Genomic DNA, 26,740 nt, shown 5'->3' with positions numbered 1-26,740 from the left:
ACACACACTGGGGATCTTGCCTTGTGATCCAAAGAAAGCAGTCTTCTATAATGCATTATCAAAAGCCAGCAACAGAACCGACACAACGTTTTTTCCCGAGACCAACATACTGGCCAATAGACCCAAATAAAATCTCTGACTTAATAAGTGTAATTAACAAAATATACATATACATTGACATCACCCGTCTAATTAATTTACTCGAGTCTCAGTAACTGAATGAATCACCGCTTAGAATTGACTTTTCAACACAAAAAATGAATGGATCTGATATAGGAATACATAAGCTCACATTTAACGCTAATCCTGTACTCTCAACGTTAAAGATGATTCGACAGCCTTATCAAAACACTAGAGTCCAATTTTGGCACCGCATCCCGCATTCAACTTCTCAAAACGCACAAGTGCCTTACACTCAAAAGAAGACAAATCAGCAATCGAGCAACTCGTCTAAGAAAGCGACGCCTTAGACGAGAATGGCAGTCTCACAGGTCGCCATTGCACGTCAAAGGCTTAAAGACGCACCGAAAGCTTACAAAGCGTTAAAACAAACAAAACGCAATAGTCACCATCGTACATTAATCCAGCAACTAATCATCTCTTCTACGAAAACTCACTGTGGAAAGCTCATCAACTCTATGCCCCCCAACAGAAACTGTGATGCCTATAAAACCAACTAGGCGGCTGAGCCCGCGGTTGATGAAGACAGAGCCAAAACATTTGCAGGACACTTTGAAAATGTGTTTCAGCCAACTCCTGCCACAATTTCATTCACAATACCAACATTAACAAGTGACTCTCAGCTTCAACAAGAGTCAATGGAATTTCGCCCAAACGAAATCGCCACCCATCATCAAAAATCAGTTGAACCCGAAAAAATCTCCAGGCTTCGACCAAATAACGCCAAATGATTATTGAGCTCCCATACTGTGCAGTTTGCACCCTCGCGAAACTCTTCAATGCCATCACCAAGCTTGGTTACTTCCCAGAGAGATGGAAAAAGTCAATAATAATAATGATACCAAAGCCAGGCAAAGATCACACAAATCCATCGTCATACAGACCCATAAGCCCTACTATCATGCCTGTCCAAAACTCTTTGAAAATGCTTGCTGACTCGGATAATCCATACATAAGCATCCATAACAAAATTCCAATCAATCTCAATTTGGGTTTCGTGAAAAACAACGCTACGTTTTCGCACTATCTAGCAGGTTATCGCATAACATCTGATAAGAAGCGATTTTCGAAAACCGAGAAAAATTGCACTGCATTTCTTAGATTATCCCAAGATTCGAAGAGTCTGGCTAGAAGGAACTTACGCATAAGAATCAGAGCAACGCTTCCAATATACACAATTATTAGAGTCTATAGTATCTATAGTATCTATATGACAGGAATTTGCAGTGAGATGCAATCCTGCTATGTCTGACGACTATGTGATCAGAGCTGGAGTCCCACAAGGCAGCGTACTTGGACCAACACTATATGTCCTTTACACAGCAGATATTCCAACAAGTAGACGACTAACAACATCTACTTTTGCTGAAGATACAGCTATTCTCAGCCGTTCGAGGTGCCCTATGCAAGCAGCAGCGCAACTGGCTCTTCATATGGTCGAAGTGGAGAAATGGCTCTCTGACTGGCGAAATAAAAGTAAACGAACAAAAAAGCAAACATGTTACGTTTACCCTAAACAGGCAAAATTGTCCACCGCTCACACTAAACAATTCCGCACTCCTGCAAGCAAACGAAGTGACGTATCTCGGAGTACACCTCGACAGAAGACTCACATGGTTTAGGCACATCGAAGCCAAGAGAACGCAACTGAAACTAAAAGCCAATAGCCTCCACTGGCTTATCACCGCTCGGTCCTCTCTCAGCCTTGATATTGTCCAGCGAGTCCAGTTAAAAATCCTTAGAACTATCACCGGGGCACCGTGGTACGTTCGAAACGAAAACATCCAGAAAGACCTAAATATTCAACCAGTCAGAGATGTAATAGCTGAACACAAGGTAAAATACTACAGCAAGCTTACTTCGCATCCTAATCCCCTCGCGCGAGGGCTAACAAGCTGTGCAGCCGCTCCCGTCTGCGTCGTAACGACCAACCAACCAGCGATAGAGTGTAGGAACGTGCAATCCTAAAACAGTTTAGAGAAAATGTTAGATAATGTTTAGTTATAAGATTTGTATACTTATGTTATGTCAATTTAAGAGAAAATTCAATAAAAACAGCAAAGTTAAAAAAAAAGAAAGAAATTTGAAAGATTCATGGATTTGCTTTTTGCGAAGATCTAACCGGCACAAGCGACCAGACTTCGACGGTTGCTAGCAAAAGTTCCTGCCAAACCAGATTTACTCTGTGACCTGGATGGCAGCTTCGTAAGGGACTGTCAGGTGTCTCTGCAGCTACTGATAAGCACTAAGCTGATACAGAGCATGCGACCCACGTCCTTACCACTAGCAGGTAACCCACGAATGAGTTGAATACGTATAGCAATCGCCTAATAGATGAAATAATAACCGAAGAGAAAATAATCTGGGCTCTCAAGTCGTTCCACCCCTACAAATCTGCAGATGACATAAGACCTGTCATGGTACAAGCAATATGCAATTACCTCGTACCATGGCTCTTAGAAATCTTCAGGGGATGCCTAGAAACAGGGTACATTCCAAAATGGGAAATTTGAGAGTGGCATTCATTTCCAGGGCAGGAAAGATAAACAACTTATCACCATAGGATTTCAGGTTCATTAGGGCTTAATCGTTTTTATTGAAAACACTAGAACGTCTATTAGACCTGTACATAAGAAATTTTGCTGGTACTTCAAGCTTTCAGTGCAGACCAACACGCCTACCTGAAAGGAAGATCAGTTGAGACCGCACTACAACAAGTAGTAGGAATAATAGAATACAGAAGAAGTTTGCGTTTACAGCCTTTGTAGACATAGTGGGTGCGTTTAACAATGTCAGGATCGAGTCAATAACGACAGCATTAGTCAACATTGGCGAACACCCGATGATCAATCAATGTCTAACTAACATGCTTAGCTGCAGACTATAAGGATAAAGGCCGAAAGTATCACCCCAAAAGGAGGAGTCTATCTATCCCCCTGTTGTGGAATCTTGTTCTAAATGACCTTCACACAAAGGATGCAGGGCTACAGGCTACGCGGACGACCTAGTTCTATTGGTTACAGGCAAGTTCTTGCCTTTAGCATTTGGCTAAACTCTGCGCTGGGTAGAGCGAAACGACTTGGGGCAACCAACAAACCCACAGAAGCCCGAATGCAAGATCCCGAGTTTCAAACTTCCAACACTTGGAGGATCGCAGCTGAAGCTATCAAGAGAGGCGAAGTACCTTGGATTAATACTAAACTCTAAGTTATCTTGGCGAAAAACTTGGAAATAGGAATTACAGCGGCATGGAGTGCACTCGTGTGCAGCTACAAGCCAGACGACTGTTCAAACTGCGCTGTACCGGCCTGCTCACGGTAGAACAGACGGATGTGAAAGAACTATGCCTATGACTATCGACGTCCAGAATTTAAATGGAACGATAGTTTTCAAACTGTTTTTCAATAAGAACTGACTGGAAGCAAGAAACCTTCACGAGGACTGATGAGCTGTCAATCTATACGGGTGGATCGAAGACGGAGGAAGGCACAGGATCTGGAGTTTCTTCCTGAGACCTAGTTGTGCGGCTTTCTTACCGACACATGGAGACATGGGTGTACCAGGCAATGAGATGATAGAACTGCTACGACCAGATCAGCGCTGCCATTAAGGTCAGCGGTACACGTATTAAAAAGTCCATCCAATATGCACTATCAAAACTCGCGAGTTCTCAAAGAAACATGGCAAGGGAACATTGGTCAGCTGTATTAGACTGTGAGGTCTCAAAGACACTTTGGCCAAGATTCAACCCAAAAAGAACATCCGACATACTTCACTTTAGCTGCGGGAACATTGAAGAAGAAAGCATTCAAGAAGAAGAAAGCATCCAATATCTCCTCTGCCAATACCCAGCACTTCACAGAAGGCAAATCAAATCAATTCCTCGGAGAAGCCTTCTACGAGGGGCTGAGCAACCTTGCAGAGGTAAGGTTGGAAAAGATGGCAAAGTTTCTGGACTCCACTGAATGGTTCCACAGGCGCATTAGCCCACAGAACACGGTGACTTAAAAGAGGCCGACATAAATGCTTTCCAGGAAATGCGATAGATAGGACATTAAAAAGAAGAGCTGTGACATATACTACAGCTGCCATCCAGAACGGCACGAATTTGGCTGTGGATTCGATGTAGTCGGCAGACTACGGCACCGGATCTCTCACAGCCGGCGAATAAAGGAGAGAATTGCAACGATCCGAATTACTGCCAAATTTTTCAGCTTCATATGCTCGCTCGCCCTAACCGAAGAAAAAGACGATGTCACCAAGGACGCTTTCTATGTGGAGCTCGACCGAGCTTATGTCCGCTGCCGTTCCCATGCCTTGGGGACTTTATTTCAAAAGTATGGCGAGAAGATAACTTTGATGCCACCATCGGGCGATTAGTCTACATGAGACCACCACGAGCAATGCTCACAGATTAATAGGTTTTGCTGCAGCGCATAATATGGTAGTTCGTAGAACTGGATGACTAATAAGAAGGCTGCAATCGCTGAGCCGAGCAGAAGAAGTCATGGGATTTCAGCGTCCCTCAAAATCCATGTTACGACCAGGACTGTCGTGTCGCAACAGCTGCAAAAGACGCCGAGTATAGAAGAACACTGCAAGCTAGGCGGCCATTGTTGATGCATACAGAGCAAAGAGACGAGACGAGTAACGCCTTTTTTAGAAGCAAGACGCGAGAACATGAAAGTCGAGAGTGAGAGAGCATAGAGAGCAGCAGATGGACACCCAAGGTTTTAAAACTCAAGGAGTTGCGTGCAAGGACAATGACGGAAACTTAGTCACAGATGTAGAGATTGTGCTGAAGCTATGAAGGGATCCCTTCTCAGGCCTTTTAATTGGCTCTGGCACGGGCTATGAAGATTATGATTCACAAGTCCCAAGTACAGATTTGGACCGATACGAAGTTAAGGATGCAATCCAACGACTCAAAAACAATAAATCCGCATATGCTAACGACCTGCCTGCTGAATTGTTTAAGGCTGCTGGTGATATATTGGTAGAGAGCATACACCAACTAATCAGCAACATATGGCTCACGGAGAGCATGCCCTCAGATTTAAACCTGATCATGATCTGTCCTATCTTAAAGAAGGGTGATGGAACATTTCGCACCAATTATCGTGCCATTAGCCTTTTTCAAATTGCATATAAGGTCGTTACGAGTGTACTGTGTAGAAACCTGAAACCCCACGCTGAAGCACTAATCAGGCCTGGCAAATCCACTGTTGTCTAGATCTTCACCTTACATCAAATCCTGAAGAAGTCGTACGATCGACACATAACACATTTCTGTCGACTAAAAACCTGCATTTGATAGTACCCGGCGAGATCTCCTATGTGTCTGAGCTTGATATACCAGCAAAGCTGACTCAGTTTTTTTACCACCAGCTCTGTCAAGCTAGGAAATGACAAATCCACATCTTTTTATACCAAGTGTGGTCACAGACAAGGTGACTCGCTGTCTTGTATGCTTTTCAATATTCTAATGAGGAGTATTATATGGAAGGCTGTACAATTCCTTGGTTACGCTGATGATATTGATATCATTGGCCGAACCAACCATGATATTACAGCAGCCTTTGCGGCTATTGAAAGGGAGTCGATTAAAGTAGAAATAGCAGTTAATACGGACAAGACAAAGAGTATGGTGTGCTGTAGAATATAATCGCGGCGTCTTGATTCTCAACTGACTGCAGACAGCTATAGCTTTGAGTCCGTCAAGGATTTTGTCTCCCTTGGCTCTGCTATAAATAGTACGAATTATGTCACCCTGAGATTAACCGGAGAATAACACTTGCCAACAGGTGTTACTTTGGGCTCAGTAGGCAATTTAACAGCAGAGCTCTCTTTCAATAGGCCAAAAAATAAACCTCTAGAAGATGCTCATTTGGAGGAGAGGTCGAGCCCGGATGCAAGACTAGATAATAGAAGCCCTTGCACATAGTTTAAGATAGAGGTCATTTAAAAGTGATCAACTTTTAAATACACTTTGACTTTGACAGGGTATCCCAACATGCACTCACAAACACATACACACAAAACAGCGAACCGCGTCACAGCTCGTTTCGCTGTTAGCGTCGCATCGACGGCGCGCCGCTGCGTCGGCAGCGACGTGTGTATGGCGCGTCAGCACGTGCACCCCGCAGTCTATTATTGAAAATTGCAATGTCAATAATTCCTAAGTTTTTTATCCGATCGTTCTGAATTTTTCACAATCGGTCAAAAACATGACTAGGCAATTTTGTGATTTATTCCAGATTTTTTAAAGATTTTTGTACCTCCTTTTATATCGTCTTTTTTCGATTGAGGGGGAGGGGGGGAGAAAATAAAAAAAAATAAAATAAAAGCGTAGTGTCCTGGATATAGGAGACCTACATACCAAATTTGGTGTTTTTAGCTCTAATAGTTGCTAAGGAACACGCACTCATACAGACGGACGGACAGACGGACATGGCAATATCGACTCAGCTATATACTTTATATGGTCTGCCACGCCTCCTTCTCCCTGTTACATACATTTGAGCAACTTCATAATATTTTTTTTCCATTTTTTACAAAAATGGCAAAGTGTATAAAAAATAAATGTGGATGATGTGTTCAGATTTAGAAAAGGCTGACGGAAAACAACATTTGCAAGAACGGCAACAGATAAAATTTTGAATTTTTTAATAAACATCATTTGTGTGGAGACAGGTCAATAATGATCAAAACATGTTTCGTGAATTTAAGAGATAATAATCTATACAAAATTTGTCGAAAAAAAATTCAATCAAATTTGTAAAAGCGACTGGATATAATGCCGAATATTGGAATATTGAAAATTCTAAATGTCATAGAAACCAAACCAAACCTATCGAAAAATCTAAAAATTAATTTCTGAAAAAGACAGAAATTCAAATCTATATAAATTGATATTAAATTTTTATTAGTCTGAAAACTTGGCAATCTTTCAACTGTACGACATAGTAAAAATAAACAACAAATTAGAAAGTAAACTTACCTCATTGCCAATAAATAGCTGATTCCACGATTTTAAGAATTGTTGATCCTTATGAATAACGTTATTAGTTGAATTTTGAAATTTTAAAAAATCTAATAGCCATTCAATAGCATCCTTATTATAGATTAAGTCCAATGTTTTTGATTTAATTCTAAGACAACATTGCAATTGATCATCATTATCATATTGTAACTGAAATAATGGATTTTCATTAAATGTAACACTTTCAGTATCAAAATTGTCGGTAGAAGGCGAAACTGTGATCTGAGGTTTAATTAAATAGCAATGTTTATTTGTTTCGCTAGTCTTATCCAATAAATAAACTTGTCCAAGTGATATTCCCATTTTATAAGATGTAAAAAACGGATTAAGTCGAAGAAATGACTTAAGAGTGTTGAATTCCACTTCCATATATTTTGTCTTCTTCATAAACGTTGCATCAGTTGATTGTAAAATTAGTACACCCTTATGAAGTTCAATGGTAAAATATCCAAACAGCGCATCACTTTTTAAATGAGCAGAATTTTGTAATGAGTGTTCCAATGCTCCCAATATATCGTCCTCAATGTTTTGCAAGGTTTCATCTGACTCAATAGAATTTGCTGAATTGATACTGTACCAGCCCATCCAATTTGGAAACCAATGAAAAAGCATATGCTTGCCTTTTACGTTGTAGGATTTGATAGAAAGTCCTTGGTTAAATACATTTTCAAAGCATATTCTGCGCAAAACCATTAGATCTGTAACGCTTCTGTCACTTTCCACATATAGCCTGAATTCTTTATCTTCTTTAGATAAATTTTCGTTTGGATTCAAAATTGTAGCTTGGTATAGTCTCATATAACGTATGTTCTCCTTTACTGTCAGCAGCTTTTCTTCTCGTTTTTTAAGAGGATGACCATAACATATAAGAGCGTATGTCCACCATGCTTTAGGATTATCTAATATATTGGTGTTAGGACGCTTTAACCTATATTGACTTATCTCCCTTATTCGACGAATGCTAACCAGCTTATCATGTATTTGATCATGTTGGTCCTGAAATTAACATAAATAAGGTATTAATATTGTTAGGCAACCGCAAAATAAAAGAAAAATATGTAAGATTAGATTCATTACTCAACATAAAATTCTGTAACAACGATGTCAAAAGCATTTGACGATGATCAGAAAAATATTTTTAAATTAAAATATTATAAAATTTAAAAAATATTTAATTATTTTTTTCATTTTATGATGTTCGGCATACTACTATAGAGAATCAAAGAAATAACTTACAAAATATGTAACAATGTACAGGGGTATCGCAGAAATAGTTTAATTTTATTTAAATTTTATTCAGCAGTACTACGGCCGAATCCAGATAAAAATTAGCTGGTGTTGGATGCTGCCATCTAGTCCGATCTAAATTTTTACAGTTCGGTGTTTTATATTAGCTATTCCAAATAAATGAATAAATATAAATATTATAAGTACACTAGACGGTTTCGCGCCTACCAAGCGTTTTTTTTATTGTGTGGAAAATGTAGTTTTTTCCGCCGGCACTTTTGCTAAATGTGAACACGACAAGCTAACCATTTTTTTTTTTCAGAAATTTTTAGTACAATTTTCAGACTTGTATCTGAGTTTTATGACTGTGTGCAAAATTTAATTTTCCCAAATTTACCGATGGCATTTTCCAACACCCAACACGTCAAAACATAAACCTCGTTTGATTTTGACCGTAGGTGACACAAACATACAATTACATAACAAAGAAAATATTCAGAATCAAACAAAGTTATGTGGGTGACATCTGTCTGAATCGAGATTTTGAGCTCTGACAGCGAACGGCAAAGTGAAGTAAATTTAATTTAGAGATTTTTCTTAAGTTAAATTTACTATTAACAAATTATAACATTTATGTATGTATTTATATAAGCACATAAAAATCTAATGACCTTTCTAAAAAATACTATTTTTTATTCATTACAACCTTTACATGGCTGAATATTGACAAATCTCTGACCCAAGTGATGGGAATATTAGATCCATATCGAACAGGGCTCTGTGTCACCTTCGATTTGACTTGAGGTAGGTTTGAAAATCTCCCGAATATTTTTCAAAGATTTTGAAAGAAATTTTCAGATTTTTGAGATTGAGTAACTCTTATGGTTTCGTCTGTACATTAATCAACTCATCCCTATCACCCGTTACCCGTCATTATCATCATCATAGAGTCAGGGAAAACTCTCATTTATAGATTAAAAAAATTATATAAGAAACAAATAAGAAGCTGATGTGCAGGGGAAAAGTTTAATTTGGCGATTGAATTCTCTTTTAAAGTTATAATGATTTGGATATTGATGGAATGTATATGTGGTTATGGGTTCCAACTCGCGTTCTTCTGTTTGATTACACCTTTCGTATCGTATCCTAAGTGTACCTGTTTTCTTTCTCTCTAAACGATCACTTAAACGACCACTGTTTAATAACAGCGTTATTTAATTTATTGCGCTTACACAAATATCATTGTCGTCGATCGAATTTAGAGGTTGCGTTGGAACCCACGTTCATTGTGGCGTAGAACTCGATGTATGTAGTTATCGGTGGATTTTATTCTGTAGGAAATTCAATTACAATTCATATCTTTACATTTGCTTAACTCTTACCGCAGTGACTCCCTCTAAACTCTTTAAACTTAACAAGAACGATCCTATCGCTCACAACTGTTTTTATACTAGACAGTGTGACCGTCACAATAATCGCAATAAACTATCGATACTTAAAATACTAATTGGTCGTCCCGCGACAATCATAGTTACACTTTATTATGGCACTGAATTTGAATTTCTTATTTATATTATTTTTTGTTAAAGAGCACTAAAAATGCGTAAAAATAAACATTTTTTTGGGTCCATAATAATACCATTAACCACTGGTTGAGTTATATTTTCGTTTTGTAATATTCTCATTGATAAAATAAACTTCGCATTTTAGCCAATAAAAGTTGTGTGCACAAAACAGAAAGACGAAAGTCAGATGAAAGTAAGAGCAAAGCTTATAAAAGTTGGGTTGTTAGAAAAATTAACACCCGAGCCGTCGTTAAGGAGTCGACTGCAGAATTTAAATGATTAGTAATTAACGATATGCGCTATGTAATATATATTTGACTTCTGCAAGTCTTAATTAGGAGTTGAGGGAGATGTATGTTAACAAAAATATGCATAAGTTAACAAGTTGCAATTTTAAACAGCCAACCAACCATACCCGCAAACGAAACAAAAATGTTAAGTCACATGCGCACACAAAATGTCAACGGTCACATGGGCTGCCTGTCTTTTTTTGGTCATCTTACTTTTTTAACAAGACGGTCGGGCAATTAGTCATTCAAGACCTTTTGGATAAAATGCAACATGTAAAGCAAAAAAAAAAAAAAACATTTTTGAAAAGTACCCCGGAGTCTTTAAAACACCATGGTGTCTGTCAAATTGCCTAGGCCTCGCCTCACATAGTCAACTACTACATCAGTTACCTATCAATAGATTAGCAGAAGTAAATAACTTAGGTATTGTCGTTGATAGTAAGCTAAAGTTTCTCTAACTGTCAGTAAGGCAATTCAAGTTCTTGGCTTTATCAAAAGATGGGCTAAAGAATTTGATGACCCTCACACAATTAAATTACTTTATACATATCTGTAATATGGCTCTTGTACAGTGTTGCCGTTTTGGGGTTTTATACCCTAGATTTGGAGTTTGATTAATTGGTCTGGGGTGAAAATTTTAGAATCTAGGGGGAACAAGCTAAGTTCAGCTTTTGGGGTTTTTTCTCAAAAAAAAACGGTAAATCTAGGGTTTTTTGTCTAAAAATTTTCGGCTCTTGTGTTTGATCTCTACAATACTCGAACCACCAGAATAGTATTGAATCTGTCCAAAAAAGTTTTTATTATTTGCTTTGCGAGGCTTTAACTGGGTTCCAGGAGTTGATCTACTAATCGACTACTTTTAATTAATCTCCCGTCGTTAGCTAGCCGCCGGATTATGTTAGGCGTCATGTTTATGATTAAATTTGTTAAAGGGGAAATTGACTCCTCATACTTGTTGAGTCAACTCAATTTCTCAGTTCCTGCAAGGTATACTCGAAATTTTGTTGTTTTATCACTTATAAACATAGGGGCCTCTGATTTATTTTAAATTTTTTAACCATTAATAACTAACACTAACCCAGACTTGCAACGAATGTTGGGTCTGTAAGTTTATCAAATTTAAAACAATAATTTAAAAACAAAAACAAATTTTAAGTACTTTTAAACTTAATTTTAAATTTTTTTCTGGAATCTCTTTCTTTTATTGTCGACTGTTCATAGTTGACTTTTAATAAATAAATAAATCTTGCTGCTGCGGAGTAATAAATGCAAACCTTGATATCGTGTAATTTTACTTCAAAACTCCGCTGGGTTGAGAACTATTATCATATTAGTTGGTAAGCACACCTCAAAGCTGTTTGTACACTCGTATATAGATTTATTGCTATTATTGGCAAAGACTAAAATGTACATATTTGGGAAAACCTTTGTTTGTTTGTGATTTTTGTCCAGATTGGGTGAACTATTAGCTACCATATTGGCTAACTAAAACTAGATTAGTCGGAGTAAATTAGGTAAGATGAGAGAAAAATCTCAACTTATAGCAACATATTCATTGATATCAGCAAATATTTTCTCAAACATTTTTGCTGTGCTTTGCACCTAAAATAAGTTAATTAAGCGCATAAAAGAATTTCAATATAAACTAAATAATTATTAAAAAGTATTTGTTCAAACAAATAACTTGTGACCATGAAATGTATTATCTGCCCTGTATATCCCTGGGAACTCTACGTAAAAGCGACTTCCACTCTCTTATAATTACTATCTAAATGTAATCCCTCGCTAGCTTAAGACAATATAAGAAAGTGGACAAATTAAAGTTGGGCGCCACCATCTTTTAAATACACTTTGACTAGGGCATCGCAGCAAACACACGCATGCACTCATATACACATACACACAAAACAGCGGACGCGTCACAGTTCGTTTTTGCTGTAGCGTCAGCAGCGACGCCACCGCTGCGTCGGCAGCGTCGTTTGTATGGCGCGTCAGCACGTGCAGCCGCTGTCTATATTGAAAATTGAAATGTAAATAAAAGTTACTTATCCGATCGTTCTGAAATTTGCACAATCGGTCAAAATCCTGACTAGGCAATTTCGTGATTTATTTCAGATTTTTAAAGATTTTTTTACTGCCTTTAATATCGTTTTTTTGATTTGCCCCTCCCCCGCAAATCAAAAGGAAAGGAGGAAATAAAAAAAAATAAAATAAAAACGTAGTGTCTTGGATATAGGAACACCTACATACCAAATTTGGTTGCTCTAGCTCTTATAGTCGCTGAGAAACACGCACTCATACAGACGGACGGACAGACGGACATAGCTATATCGACTCAGCTCGTCGAGCTGAAAGAATATATATTATTAATGTTTGCCACGCCCTCCTTCTCCCTGTTACATTCATTTGCACAACTTCATGATACCTTTTTCCATTTTTTACAAAAATGTCAAAGTGTATAAGAACTACACAGCTTTTTGAAATGAATAACTTATTTTGTAGGAAATTAATCAATATTCTATATGAACCTAAACAATGTTAGGAAAAATAATTTTAAAGTATCTCTACAGTGGGTCAAAATAAAAATTTTTGTTCAAAAACGACAATTTAATTATTGAATTTTTTGAAAATTTGTAAGTCCATATAGAAGATCTACTAATTTCTAATGTAATGCAATACCATTTTTGGTTTCCGATAAGAATTGCGACCTGTAACCTTGGCGACGCGTTCCTCTGCATGTGTGCGTGCGCATTCAATACAACCTAATACTTTTCAAAACAACAATTTTTTTTATTAACTTTAAACATATTTCTAAGCACAAAAATTTGGCGGAGATAAGTTAATTTTTTCCCTGTCAAAAAAATTTTCGAAAGAAAGTTCATTTTTAGGCCCTCTAATTAGGTCCCCCCTTAAGTACACTAAACATACAGATTTCATTGTCACAAAAAAACACAATATTACACAATTGACATAATTGACACAAATAACAATAAAAAAGTATTGCAGGTCAAGTATGGGTAATCAAAGAATACCACTGATCGTACACAATGTGCTGACCATACATTATGGGTCAAAAGCAGGTCCGTCAACCCGGCATCTAATTAATACACTCATTGACACACAAAATGTAATTGCACAACTATCTGATTAACCTTTTATTATGTATAAATATTGATACATTCTCCAATGAAAATCAGTCTCAGTATCAGTATCAGTTTAAGCAATAAACAACTGTGTCTCAATTCTAGCATCGCACCCAGCAGAAACTATCGCAGTATCTTTACCCTTCAATATTGCGCACCGAAGGATATCCACTGCGAAGTCCACCTGGTTCCAAGTACCAGTTGTAACGACCATTAAGTAGCCAGTTTATGTACTCGATGCTAACATTTCAAAAACACACAAACATGTTGGTGACACCGACGGCTCAAAAAGAGCCTTGACGTTGAAGTTTTCATACAGGCGACAAGCAACAACGACCCGATGAGGCATTTGGCGACCAGACAAATTCCTGGCTTTCAAGAAAAAACCTCGACGTTTCCTGGCCAGCACAAGCATTTTGGATAAAACAAAAATCCAATGTCAAGATATATAAATATATATATATATATGTCAAGAATATAAAAATATGTACATAAATAAAGAACCCTTTTGCCTTTCAAATAAATCCAAAGTCTGTTATTATGCGAGCAGAAGCATAGCGTAACAAATAACAAATAAGACATGAACATTCAAGAAGCGATGGATGTTCAACAAGAGATTGCCGAAGAAATCTCAAGAATAATCAGAAACTTTAAAAAAGATTCTGGTGAGAGAAAAGCCATACTTCAAAACGTAGATGCTACAGGAACCATGGGACCGTTTTGTCGAAAACGAAAACCAAATAATAAAGGTTGTCGGAGCAAACCGCAATGCGAAACTATGTGGCATTTACTAAAGATCTAAAAGAAACCTATGCAAAATACATCCAGGTTTTTAAGAGCAATGGAGATATACAGGAACAGTCCGATAGCAAGAAGCCTGAAAGCCTTTAATGGCTCTCTGACATAAGACCCAAAAACTGCACTTCCATATTCATGAAGAATGCAACAATCCAAGGGAAGGAGGTTATGATTTAGAAGCCTACCTTAACCTTACCTTGAAAAGTGCAACTGTCATTGCAAGCAAAGGGCTGCAATGAAACCAAGACAGACATAAACCTACCGCGAATCAGCATTCCAAGGTTTGATGGTGACATCCTTAAATGGAGTCAATTTATGATGTGTTCTCATGTTTGGTTCATGAGACAAAAATGCCTACGATCCATAAAATGTGGTACCTAAAAACCACAGTAACCGGCGGGGCTAGGAACTATTAAATGATACATACAATAATCCTAGAGCAGTGGCCGGCACAGTTCTGAGCCGCTTTCCACAAGAACAAACAGGAAATGACGAGTCATGAAAAGAGTTGTACATAAGAACAATAAGATTCTTAGCATCACTAAAAGTATTAGGGATTGGCATCTCAACATGGGACTTAATCCTAATTGCGATCATTCGCAATAAATTGGATATCACTAATAAAACTTTGTATGAGCAGTCATTAGGCAATTCCAAAGATTTTCAGGCTCTTGACACACTGTTACAATTTTTGGACCAAAGGATAAGAGTTCTAGCAACAACAAAAAGATCAGGAAAAAAGGAGGCAAAAGTAAATAGATGCGCCTCAGCAACTGCCAATAAGCGGCGAATCTGCCTTCATTGCATGGCAGATGGTTATTTATAATTATGACAAGTTTCTTGGATTGTCTGTGACACAGCGCTAAAAATTGGGTACAAAAGAAGTGTCTTAGCGTCAACTGCTTACCAAAGCACTAAAGCAACAAGAAGCATATAGTCAACATCGCTACATCCAGCAACAATCATCCTCTTCTACGAAAAACTCACTGTGGAAAGCTAATCCAACTCTATGCCCACCAACAGAAACCGTGATGCCTATAAGAAACCATCTAGGTAGCTGGGCCCGCAGTAATGAAGACAGAGCCAAAACATTTGCATGACACCTTGAAAATGTGCTTCAGCCAAATCCTGCCACAAATGCATTCACAATACCAACATTAACAAGTGACTCTCAGCTTCAACAAGAGCCAATGGAATTAAAAATCAATGGAAAAAAAAAATTAAAAATCAGAACACGAATAAATCACCAAAATTGTCCATCGATCACACTAAACAATTCCGCATATAGCTCCCAACTATGGGGGAACGCCAGCAGTAGCAATATTGATAGTGTCTAGAGAGTTCAGTCAAAAATCCTTAGAACTATCACCGGGGCACCGTGGTAACGTTCGAACGAAAACATCGGTATTTAGAACCTAAATATTCAACTAAGTTCAGAGATGTTAAGAGCTGAACACAAGGCTAAAATACACAGCATCAGCTTTCTTCGCATCCTAATCCCCTCGCGCGATGGGCCAGGAAGGCTGTGACAGCCGCTCCCCTGCGTGTACGCACTACCAACCCCAGCTAGATCTAGGACGTGCATCCTAAAACAGTTTAACAAAAACTGTTAGATATATGGCTTAGTTATAAGCCATTTGTCATACTTATTGTTATCCAATTCAAATGTCAATGTCCGCGCATGCAAGACGTGTTTTATAGAATCTCCGGAAAAAAATATAAGCCCACAGTTTTAGAGTGCAGTGAAGAGTGTATAACTAGTGTCAAACGCGAAAAGGACGCTGAAGCTGCGATAAACGCACTAAATATTTATTTAGTTTTATTGATATTCATTATAAATGATTAATAATATAATAATTATAAATACTAAGATATCAAACATACTAAAAAAAGATGAATCATAACGACATTCGGTAAGCAAAGACAGCGCGAGCAAGACGAACAACGCCGGCTCTCGCTTCAGCGACACAACGCGTACTTCTCTTTCGGGGCTAGCCAACTCAAAATACTGCTGATGCAGTACTTTCCGAACGGTCAATTACCCCCTGACCTAAAATTCGACCACTTGCACGTAACAAGTGATCGAGCTCGTTCTTTGCTCTCCAGCTCTACCGTCTCAGAGCACGGAGTGCATTGAGCAAACACGAAAACGCAAACTGGCAATCAATGGGTCGAGCGGATCATGCCTCAGTTCCTAACGGTGACTAGCCACAACATCCTCTCTGATACTCAACATCAAGTACCACAACGCCGCAACGGTATCGGCCGCCCCGCTCAAGCGCATCGTTGGCAACACTCGCTCCCTATGTGTCATGCGCGGCCAGAAAAGCCCACTATGAATCAACAATCAAAACAAAAGCAACCAAAACCAACTCCTTGACCAACAACGAAAGCGATGCCCCGCTCGTGCGACTGGAATGGATCGCTAACATCAATTAAACGAAAGCTAAATCCCTAATGCCACAAGAGCGAAAATGACCCGCAGCAATATGAAAGCAGCTTCAAGCGAAAACCTTAACCAACAATAGATTTCAAATTCTAGCAGACACCTCAGATGATCTGCAGCCCGACAGAGGCGTTAAACCACACGCAACAACACAGCCACCTCCGATAGTTATATACGGGAGAACAAGTCCCAATGCCACTTGTGAGCAAAATTAATAGAGCTCATTGGAAAGAACAACTTCCACATAGAGACCGTTGTACGGGTAATATTCGCGAAATCAAAAGTTCAAACGAGAGTTCAGCAAGAAAGCTTTAGATATATCTCAAGCAATCTGCGCCACTAAAATGAATTTTTACACGCTATCAAGTCATAAAAGGAATAAGGGCCGACAATATTAATTAAAAAACAGCAATGTAACACCTGCAGAAATAACTCAGAGCATCTACATGATAAAGGCTTAAGCGCAAAACAGTCCCTTCAAACATCTTAAACAAGGTAAGAAGCACCCAACCGCTCTTCAAGGTTGAGCTGGAGCAGACCACAATAACCTTAAAAAAAACGAAGATGCACCCTATATACAACTTCAGGTTTCTACTCGCATCAGCCAGAATCACGGTAGAAGAAACCACATAAAGCACGTTGCAAGGGCCCTGTACAATGTAAAATGAATGTCAGAATATGGCCACACACGCATGTCATACGCATCACCTCCGCCGGTGTGCGTAGTTTGTGGACAGCTTCACGACTGCCGCACGCTGCCTAGCAAGCAAAGACGACTCTAGTACCAAAAGGTGCAGCAACTGCGGTGTAATCACATCAGCTAACTACAGGAGGTTGCCCAATATATAAGGAGTTAAAAAAGTCGAATCCACCACGAGTCAACGCCGCGCTCCGCAAATGACGGTTACACCTATCTAAATCACACCAGACGTCTTTCTGCGTCGGCACCAATCGTCGCTAGACTCCCGATCCATAAGGAAAAAAATTGACATTTGCAGGCGCTTTAAAATCAGAATTAACCCACTACGCCAAATACATTGTACCCAAAAGCACCTAACTCTGAGATAAATAAGGCAAACCATTATCAGCCTGTGGAACAACCAACAAAATAACCTTGAGCACTGTTCTCTAGCCTGCAACAAAGCATTATGGAGTTCATGTCCTTCATGCCAACAACTATGCAAGATTTAATGCGTAATCAGAATCTCTTGATACAAATGTTAGTATCACACCAGTCCAAATAATCAATGGCTCCTCTACGTATATCCACGTGGAATGCTAATGGCGTTTCACAGCATAAACTTGAGTTATCTCAATTCCTGCTCGACAAACACATTGACTATTGTCAGAAACACATCTGACCAACAAATATAACTTGAACTTAAGAGGCTACACATTCTATGCAACAAACCATCCCGATTGCAAGGCACATGGCGGGACTGGTATCCTGATCAGAAACCGTACAAGCATATCACCGTTACAAGAGCTCTGCAGAAAATTATTTACAATAAGCCACAAAATAAGAATATATACTGGATAATGTCGGTAAACAACTTACTCTAAGCCGCATATATTGCCCTCCTCGCTTCACACCATAGAAGGAAAGTTCATGCAGTTCTTCGACTCACTAGGAGCCATTTCCTAGCAGCATGGAGACTTCATGCAAAGCACACACACTGGGGATCCCGCCTTGTGACTCCAAAAGGAAACAGCCTCTATAATGCAATTATAAAAGCCAGCAACAAACTCGACCAACTTTCCCCCGGTAGACAAATAGGCCAACAGACCCAAATAAACTGCCTGACTTAATAGAATTCGCAATTACCAAAAATTTACCTCGAAATTTGATCAGTGCCAAATATCTCTCAGATCTCTCTTCTGATCCATCCTAATTAATTTACTCAGTCATCCAGTAACTGATGATCAACGCTTAGATTGACTCACACAAAACCAAATGGATCTGCTATAGGAAATATATAAGCTCACACATTACGCTAAATCCTGTACTCAACGTTAAAGATGATATCGACAGCCTTATCAAAACACTAGAGTCCATTTTTGTCACTGCAGCCCGCATTGCAACTCCACAAAACGCACAAGTGCCTTACACTCAAAAGAAGACAAATCAGCAAATCGAGCAACTCGTTCTAGAGAAGCGACGCCTTAGACGAGAATGGCCAGTCTCACAGGTCGCCATATGCACGTCAAAGGCTTAAAGATGCCACCCGCAAGCTTACCAAAGCGTTAAAACAACAAGAAGCATATATGTTCTTTACACAGCAGATATTCCAACAAGTAGACGACTAACAACATCCACCTTTGCTGACGATACAGCTATTCTCAGCCGTTCGAGGTGCCCTATGCAAGCAGCAGCGCAACTGGCTCTTCATATGGTCGACGTGGAGAAATGGCTCTCTGACTGGCGAATAAAAGTAAACAAAAAAGCAAACATGTTACGTTTACCCTAAACAGGCAAAATTGTCCACCGTTCACACTAAACAATTCCGTACTCCCGCAAACAAACGAAGTGACGTATCTTGGAGTACACCTCGACAGAAGACTCACATGGCGAGGCACATCGAAGCCAAGAGAACGCACACGAAAACTAAAAGCCAATAGCCTCCACTGGCTTTTCTCTGTCCTCTCTCAGCCTTGAAATATAAGGTCCTGCTTTACAATTCCGTACTAAAATCCATCTGGACCTATGGCTCCCAACTATGGGGGAACGCTAGCAATAGCAACATACATTGATATTGGCCAGAGAGTCCAGTCAAAATCCTTAGAACTATCACCGGGCACCGTGGTACGTTCGAAACGAAAAACATACAGAAAAGATCAAAATATTCAACCAGTCAGAGATGTAATAGCTAAACACAAGGTAAAATATTACAGCAAGCTTTCTTCGCATCCAAACCGCGCGAGGGCTAAAAAGGCTGTGCAGCCGCTCCCGTCTGCGTCGTAACGACCTACCGACCAGCGATAGAATCTAGGAACGGGATCCTAAAACAGTTTACAGAAACTGTTATAAGATAATGTTTAGTTATAAGATTTGTATACTTATTGTTAGTCTCAATTTAAGAGATTCAATAAAAACAGCAAAGTTTAAAAAAAAAAAAAAAAAAAAATTGTTAGTCTCAATTTAAGAGAATTTTCAATAAAAACAGCAAAAATTAAAAAAAAAAATTCTTTAAAGATGATCGCATTCAACAGTCGGTCTAAGTGTAACAAGAGGCAGAACACGTTACTACAATTGGAAGGCAAACCAAGTAGCATGATGCAGGCCCCAACCGTAGGAGCGGCAAGTAATAATAATTACAACCTACTAGCCACGGCAAAAGTGGTGGTAAAAGGCACAAATGGACAATGGGGAGAGTTTAGAGCCCTATTAGATTCAGGATCACAAATAAATCTAATATCGGAGCGACTGGCCTCCAGTCTATCACTTAAGCTACATGCCACCAGATTGCAAATTGAAGGTATCGGTGGACGCTCACAGAAGAGCATGGCCCGAGTAAATGTGTTGATAAAGTCATGTCACAACGGCCTTACACAAATGAGTCCAGCCTGCTCAGGAAATAAAGAACAGATGGAAAATGCCAGATGTGCCCCTAGCATACCCATATTTCTACATACCAGGAAATATTGACATATAGATTGAAGCGGAACATTATTACTCGCTACTATTGACAGCACAACATAAACTAAACTCTGGAGGACCAGTCTTACAAAACACTGAACTGGGATGGATCATAGCAGGTGAACGCAATCTGCGAAGCAGCAACAAATGAATTACTGAATGACTTTAGACAGAAGAAAAATATCGAACACCTACTGATGTGCATTGTGAGACTAACTTCCTAAACATTTACAAGTCGCAACGGATGGCAGGTTCATACTTCCATTTTCTGAACACTGTTCAGCCCTGGGAGCTTCGATGGATATAGCCAGCAAACGCTTCTTAACATTGGAACGCAGAGTCTCAGCAAATACTTAGAAGCAATACGTAGACTTTATGTCAGAGTACAAAAAGATGGGCCACATGAAACATGTACTACCTCATCAAATACCAAAAAATCACCCATCATTGTATATTAAAGTCTGCCAGCAGCACTACAAAGCTGCAAGTTATGTTTGACTCATCATGTAAGACATCTACTGGACATCTACAATTCAAAGCGATTTACAGATTAAAAACAGTGACATTTGGTACAAAGACCGCTCCGTTTCTAGCAACAAAATGTCTGGATCTTCTGACCACAAAACATATGGACAGATTTCAAATATATGCAACAGCACTAAAACATGACTTCTATGTGGATGACTGCTTAACAAACACAAGTTCAATAGCCGAATCAGTGCGAGTTCAGCAAGAACTAAGGAACCATCAGGATGATTATGAGCAAATGGTGCTCAAACAATGATCAAATTCTAGAAGGAATCCCAAATGACGACATTGTAAGCGATGTCAATCTTGGAGAAACGCTAGAACATTACAGTGTTAAGACATTGGGTCCTATTTGGATGCCCAAAGAAGGATCAACTCTGTGGCCCCACCCAGGCTAGCACTCAGCAAAGATTCAGGCACAGATCTCCGAGCCTTCTTCTTCTTCAAAATGAATGGAAGGAATATCGCGAGGACTTGCAGTGTCTAAATAAAATGCAGATCCCAAGACACTTATTTAATCGGAACACGTCAGTCACTAGGGAGCTACACACGTTTGTATTTGCATCAGAACGTGCATACGGTGCTGCAATATATGTACGCGCCAAAAACAAGCAATTATCTGTACGCCTACTGTGCTCCAAGTCTCGAGTAGTTCCAACTGCAAAACAATCATTGCCACGACTAGAACTGTGCCGCTTTATTAGGCGAAGAACTCACTGCAGAGTTCGACAAGATCTTAATCTAAACTCAGAACTAGTGCCGGGCTACTTTTGGTCAGACTCTACCGTTGTCCTATCATAGATTAATGCAGCAGCCTCAACTTACTACACATTTGTGGCAAATAGAATTGCAAAAATTCAGGCAACTAGCTGAATTTTCAGTCGAAATAAAAATGTTGCGAGTCACGGTTCACAAAAACAGTTATATATTATCGCTATAATAGGACATAATAGGATCTGATTTAGAGCGTTTCTAACCACTGGTGTTGAATATTGCGGACCAATCTGGATTCATCATAAGGTGCGTGGAAAAAGGTCAGATAAGGCATACAGCCGTATTCTGCTACTTCTCAACAAAGGCGGTACACCTGGAACTGGTAAGCGACCTAACAACTAATGCGTTCTTGGGAGCTCTGCGTCGATTCCTTAGCCGCCGTGGTAAATATTAAACAATTCATTGCGATAATGCCACCAACTTTATTGAAGCAAACAACCAATTAATGGAATTGGAACAATCAACATTTAGTGAAAGGGCTCAAGCAGAAATAATCAACCATTGCATATACTACGAGCTAGATCCATATTGGCGAGACATGAAGTCTTCAAACCTAAACACAACTAAACGGCAACTACACATGTGACTCTATATCACAGCATTTTCGGAACTACAAATGGCAAATGCATTATTGCAACATAACCGACAACACCGATCGCTCTTTGATGCAGTGGGCAACATAGCAAACAGTCTATTTGGAGTATTAGACTCATATTATGCCAAGCAAATAACAAAGGTCATCGAGAATTAAAAATGGATTTTACGCATGTTGCTACACAACCAAACAGTCAGTACTCGACTCAACAATCAATATTGTCAAAAGGACAATTCCGGCGTGGAACTCAACAAGTTGGAGATTATTTGAGCTCAAAACACCAATAATAGCTGTCAACAACCACAGGAACCACTTCAAAGAACAGCAATTGTGGCAATTATAAGCACAATGGTAGCACTCACAAAGAAAATGCGAGACCATACGCGCACACAGAAAACACGGGGCAGTATATACACGCAGACACAACAAAAATTTGTGTGCGCGGCGCACAAGCAACGCACAAAACACCCAGAGAAACACAAGAAAAAGTTGTGATGTGTTTTCAGCCACAACGAAGCAAATGTTCGCAAACGCAAAATGCTATTGGCTGGCATAAGCATAAGCGAGAAACAATATCGCTTGCTGTCGCTATGTCTGCATTGCGCGACGCCGACGCCACAAGCATGGTGCGAAACAGAAACCGCAGAAAACTACAAAAATTGTGACCTTTTCGTGTGCTTTGCTTCGGGAAAGAATTGCCTACGCACAAAATGCTGCTCGGATCTTTTTTTCTACGCAAAAGTAATTGTGTTGTGGTCTCAACCAGAATTTCGCTTGTGTGTGGCAGTACTACTATGGTAGTACGCGTTGTGTTTTTAGGAGTGAGTGCACTCTTGCCGTTCTCTGGAACACATATGCTTTGATCATCAAGCTGTGTTCAATGTCGACAGTCGTTGTGATTTTCAACTATTTAACAATAAAACACCAACAACATGTCAAATAACTCACACAATGGCCAAAAACACATGAGCCTAGTAAGTGGATTTTTGCAACACAATCTACAATGGAGCTTCAAGCCGTAAGCAACGGAGCACCATCAACAATACATCTTGAAGGCACGGAACTACTGTCACTACTGCACAACACGCAATGCACAAATAAGCATCAGCACCTTCAGCACCATCCTTAGCAAAATCAGACCAAGCTATGGAAGCATCATCATGGAAAACGTCACTAACAACTCATCACCAAAAAAGCTCACTAGCCCAGAGCCTAAGGTACAAGATGATACTGACATAGATGACTTACATCTGAAATTAAGGGGGGAGACCTAATTAGAAGACCTAAAAATGGACTGTTTTTCGAAATTTTTTTTGACTGCGAAAAAATTAACTTAGCTTAACCAAATCTTTTTGTGCTTTTATGTTAAACTCAATAAAAAACTTTTTTTTTTTAAATATCAGGTTGTATTGAATGCGCACGCACACATGCAGAGGGTTGCGTCGCCGAAGTTACCTATTTTCGTACACGATATAGGTCGCAATTCTTATCGGAAACCAAAAAATGATATTGCATTACATTGGAAATTAGTATTTCTTCTATGAACCTTAAATATTAAAAAACTTTCAAAAATTGGGAAAGTTGTCAAAAATGTCGTTTTTGAACAAAAATATTTTTCACAAAATTTTGAAGGTTCATATAGAAGATTAAGTAATTCCCTACAAAATGAGCTGAAATTCATTTCAAAAAGATGAGTAGTGTTTTTTTAATCGTGTACGCAAATTCAGTAAAAATAAAAAAAATGAAAGCGGAGAAAATGCGCTTCAAAGTTTTTATTTTCATGATAAATTGCCTTATATATATCTTCGCCAATGAAATTTTTTGTGGGCATTATTAAATATTTGAGGAACAATTTAAAGTAAAATTATATTTTTTCAACTTTTTTTAGGGGTTTTTTTTAATTAGGTCTCCCCCCTTTATAGCACTCAACAAGGAGGATATGCCAGACCTAACAGTTCAATCAAACATGAACATATGGCATCATATGCAGCGTTATTCACGTATGCATTAAAAAAACGACGCCAATGGATTGTGCGAACTACAACATTAATTGACGAAGAAGCCACCCGTCCTTTATCAAGACGATTCGCACTGGACTTAAATTAAGGTTAAGCACATGTTCAACGGCCGGGAGAATATTCAGTCATCAATAGTCTGAAAAAACACACAAACATTAAGTACACTAAACATACAGATTTCATTGTCACAAAAACACACAATATTACACAATTTAATTGACACAAATAACAATAAAACAGTAATGCAGGTCAAGTATTGGTAAGCAAAGAATACCACTGATCGTACACAATGTGCTGACCATACATTATGGGTCAATAGCAGTCGGTCCATCAACACGGCAACTAATTAATACACTCACAGACACACAAAATGTAATTGCACAACTATCTGCCTAAGCTTTTATTATGTATAAATATTGATACCTTCTCCAATAAAAATCAGTCTCAGTTGATACTGTGACTCAATTCTACCATTGCACCCACCCTCTCCGAAGTCAACCTGGTTCCAAGTACCAGTTGCAACGACCATTAAGTAGCCAGCTTATGTACTGGATGCTAGCTTTTCAAAAACACTAAAACAGTCTCATAAACAGAAGATTCAATAAATCAAAGCAAAGCGACACAAAAATTTATTATAATATGTAATTACATTATTTTAAAAGTAATAGGGTTTTTAAATCTGAATAAGTTGGCTATGAAACTATGAATTTTAATAAGCATGCATTATCCCATGTTTGCACATATATTATTTAAAATAGATATTTTCAAATGTAACTCTCCTACCTACCCCGCGGAATATTCAATAAATACAGAAACAGGTTGCCACAGAAATCAGTAGTGAAATTGAACTCAACTTCAAAACTGTTTTTAATATTCAAATAAACTGAAAATTTTAGAAATATCATGGCTTTGGTTTTTGACCTGCTTCTTTTTTAATGTTATTTTTTTATATAATAACAATATATATTATTCGGCAATATAAGTTATTCTGACCAGGTGACTTAGCACTTCAGCGCAAGCTTAAGCGGCCCATCCAGAGTAGAGTATGTAGGTCGAGCTGCTCGTCGAGCTAAAATTTCATTTGCCACTAACTAGTGCCAACATTGCTTGCCAACACAAACCAGATAGAATGATTTCTATTTCTTTCGAGCGGCTCGGTCAACACAAAATTTGGAGACGAGCATTACCGCCAACGATGAAAATTTCGTCGCGCCCAACATGCTCGACCAACATGCCCTACTGTAGATGGGTCGCTTTAGTTAGATTCGGCTGTAACACAACTGAATGGAATTTTAGTGAAATTCCAATTGAAGTGATTTCTGGGGAGCCGCAAATTTGTATGTAGGATGCTTACAGAGTCATATGAATCGAATTTACCTTAAAGAACGTTATTTATGCATTCATTATCAACATATTAATGTTTAGCATTAGACTTATAATACTATTGCACCCGTTTTACACATTTACAATATGACCAGTCAAGCAGTAGACTCAAGAAAAGTTAAAATGAATAAAACGTAGTACATTTTTCGCCAACTTAAATTGCTTTCATACAAGCCTAATTTTTAATCGGGTTATGATCATTTTTTACCTTTTTACCGAAAGTTAAAGCATTGTCCGATTGCTTATCCACAATCGTCAAAAACAAAAAATGATTTGCAAGCGAGAAACATTCTATGTATTTTATAATCTATGCTCAAACTTACCTTCGTTAACACAACAATTACTTCAGGCATTATTAGATCACATGAAACCCTCGGCTTATCCTTTGAATTTATCACATGTAGACATTTTTCACGTTTCCATCTGGCTATTGCACACATGGGTTTTATTATGAACTGATGTGGTCGCGATTGGCAAGTTGGACCCATATTAGCTTGCAGCTCTTGGTTTGAATATTTTTGACATTTTGTTTCGTTGAATAATGTATCCCAGTATAATGCTAGCTCTTTTAATTCAACAATTTTGTAGTTAATCTCATTATTGGTTGTGTTACTTGAGCCGGCAACCCAATTCGAATCACAGCTTTGTGCCGTTAGCGAGCCAATTTTTATACCAGCTGCAATTTTAATATTACCTATGTCAATTAGGTCTTCATATCTGAAATGCACATTGGAGATCTGTAGCTCAATGTTATCAATGATATTTGTAGCCATGCTTGTTCCAAACTTTAGCCAATTATTATATGAAGAAAAATAATACGATTCAACTTGTTTTCCTTTTTCAGATCGCCATTTTGATTCAGCTTTGTCCAAAATAGAAAGCTTAAATTCTAAGTCCAGTAGCTTTTCTTTAGCGTAATCCCAGTTTTCAAAATCCTTTGGGCATATAACGCAAAATATATCCTTTACAGTTATTCGCCAAGGTGAAGTTCTAAACTGACGAACCGGCACTTGTAGTTTAATTTTGCCTATAGTCCCCGAGGATACCTCAACTGGTAATCCATAGGACCGTAAAGCATCTTTTCGTATAGGAACATTTTCCAACTCAACTTCTC

The 26,740-nt window shown here is 38.7% G+C and overlaps 1 protein-coding gene across 3 annotated transcripts in view; it reads right to left on the bottom strand.

The window, feature by feature from the left end:
- Window positions 1-26,740, bottom strand: part of LOC108598152 (vacuolar protein sorting-associated protein 13D) — a 116,846-nt gene that overhangs the window by 89,916 nt on the left and 190 nt on the right. The window contains exons 2-3 of one of the 3 annotated variants that reach the window (XM_033294775.1): window positions 25,950-26,740; window positions 7,181-8,218 (exon numbers count right to left, since the gene is read on the bottom strand). In XM_033294775.1, the coding sequence (XP_033150666.1) occupies window positions 7,181-8,218; window positions 25,950-26,740 (1,829 nt within the window). Of the gene's footprint in view, window positions 1-7,180; window positions 8,219-24,310; window positions 24,380-25,949 lie in introns of those variants that run through there. The other 2 variants (XM_033294778.1, XM_033294776.1) reach the window with 2 other exon arrangements.

This window comes from Drosophila busckii, unplaced genomic scaffold (genome assembly GCF_011750605.1).
Source record: "Drosophila busckii strain San Diego stock center, stock number 13000-0081.31 unplaced genomic scaffold, ASM1175060v1 chrUn_07, whole genome shotgun sequence".
In the NCBI taxonomy this organism is placed as follows: domain Eukaryota; kingdom Metazoa; phylum Arthropoda; class Insecta; order Diptera; family Drosophilidae; genus Drosophila; species Drosophila busckii.
The sequence above is the reverse complement of the archived record's forward strand: the minus strand, read 5'-3'. Positions and strand labels throughout refer to the sequence as shown.